Here is a 762-nt window from a genome sequence, read left to right on the forward strand (position 1 = left end):
CTGTCGATGGAGCTCCGCGAGCCGGCCCCGCTCCGCTCCTCGTCCAGCATGAGCACCATCTCCTTCAGCTCCACGTTCTCCCGCAGGAGGGTCTCCTGTCTCGCTTCCAGGTCCTTCAGCTTCTGCTGGTACATGCCCACCTCCTTCCACATCACGCTGGCCGTGTGCCTCCCGAAGCGCTGCCATTCCCTCGACAGCTTCTTGCCTTTCTGCCGATCGTCGTCCAAGAAGCAGCAGAGCTCCCTCAGCTCCTGGTTGTCGTCCTGCAACTTCTGGTTCACCTCCTTGAGTCCGCGGATCTCGTGCAGGTGGAGCTGTAGCCGCCGGTTCACGTCCTTCATTAAGTTGCCGTGTTCCACCATTAAGTTCATCTTTTCATTCTCCACTTTCCTCAGTCTTTTTACCAGCTCCTCCTTGCTCCACCTCAGCATCTCATCTTCCGAAATTTTGCTCAGGTCTTCTTTAGACCCTTCCAGGGAATTTTTTGCCATCATCTGTGCCTAGGCAGCGTTTGTTCTCACACAGTAACAAACGGTTCGGGTTATTCGGATTATTTTGTTCGCCTGGTTTCCTGGGACTAAAATTCACTGCAGCATCTTGGGGAAGAAATATTATAGTTTTCTGCAGAGCGTTGGACAAGGAAGCAGAGCAATGCCGGACTGAAAGATCTGCTCCCCCACAGACCCCATAATAATAATAAAAAGAGGTGGGTGGAAAAAACAAGGAAAAAGAAAGGCGCCCCCCACCCCCCCCAAGGGGGCT

At 53.3% G+C, this 762-nt stretch overlaps 1 protein-coding gene across 1 annotated transcript in view; it reads right to left on the reverse strand.

Moving 5' to 3' along the window:
* CCDC85C (coiled-coil domain containing 85C) overlaps positions 1 to 494 on the reverse strand; it is a 113247-nt gene extending 112753 nt beyond the window's left edge. The window contains exon 1 of the mRNA XM_010133606.1: positions 2 to 494. Within this exon, the coding sequence (XP_010131908.1) occupies positions 2 to 494 (493 nt within the window). The remainder of the gene's footprint in view (position 1) is intronic.
* Between the last annotated feature and the right edge of the window lie 268 nt (positions 495 to 762).

Source organism: Buceros rhinoceros, unplaced genomic scaffold (assembly GCF_000710305.1).
Source record: "Buceros rhinoceros silvestris isolate BGI_N320 unplaced genomic scaffold, ASM71030v1 scaffold663, whole genome shotgun sequence".
Lineage (NCBI taxonomy): Eukaryota > Metazoa > Chordata > Aves > Bucerotiformes > Bucerotidae > Buceros > Buceros rhinoceros.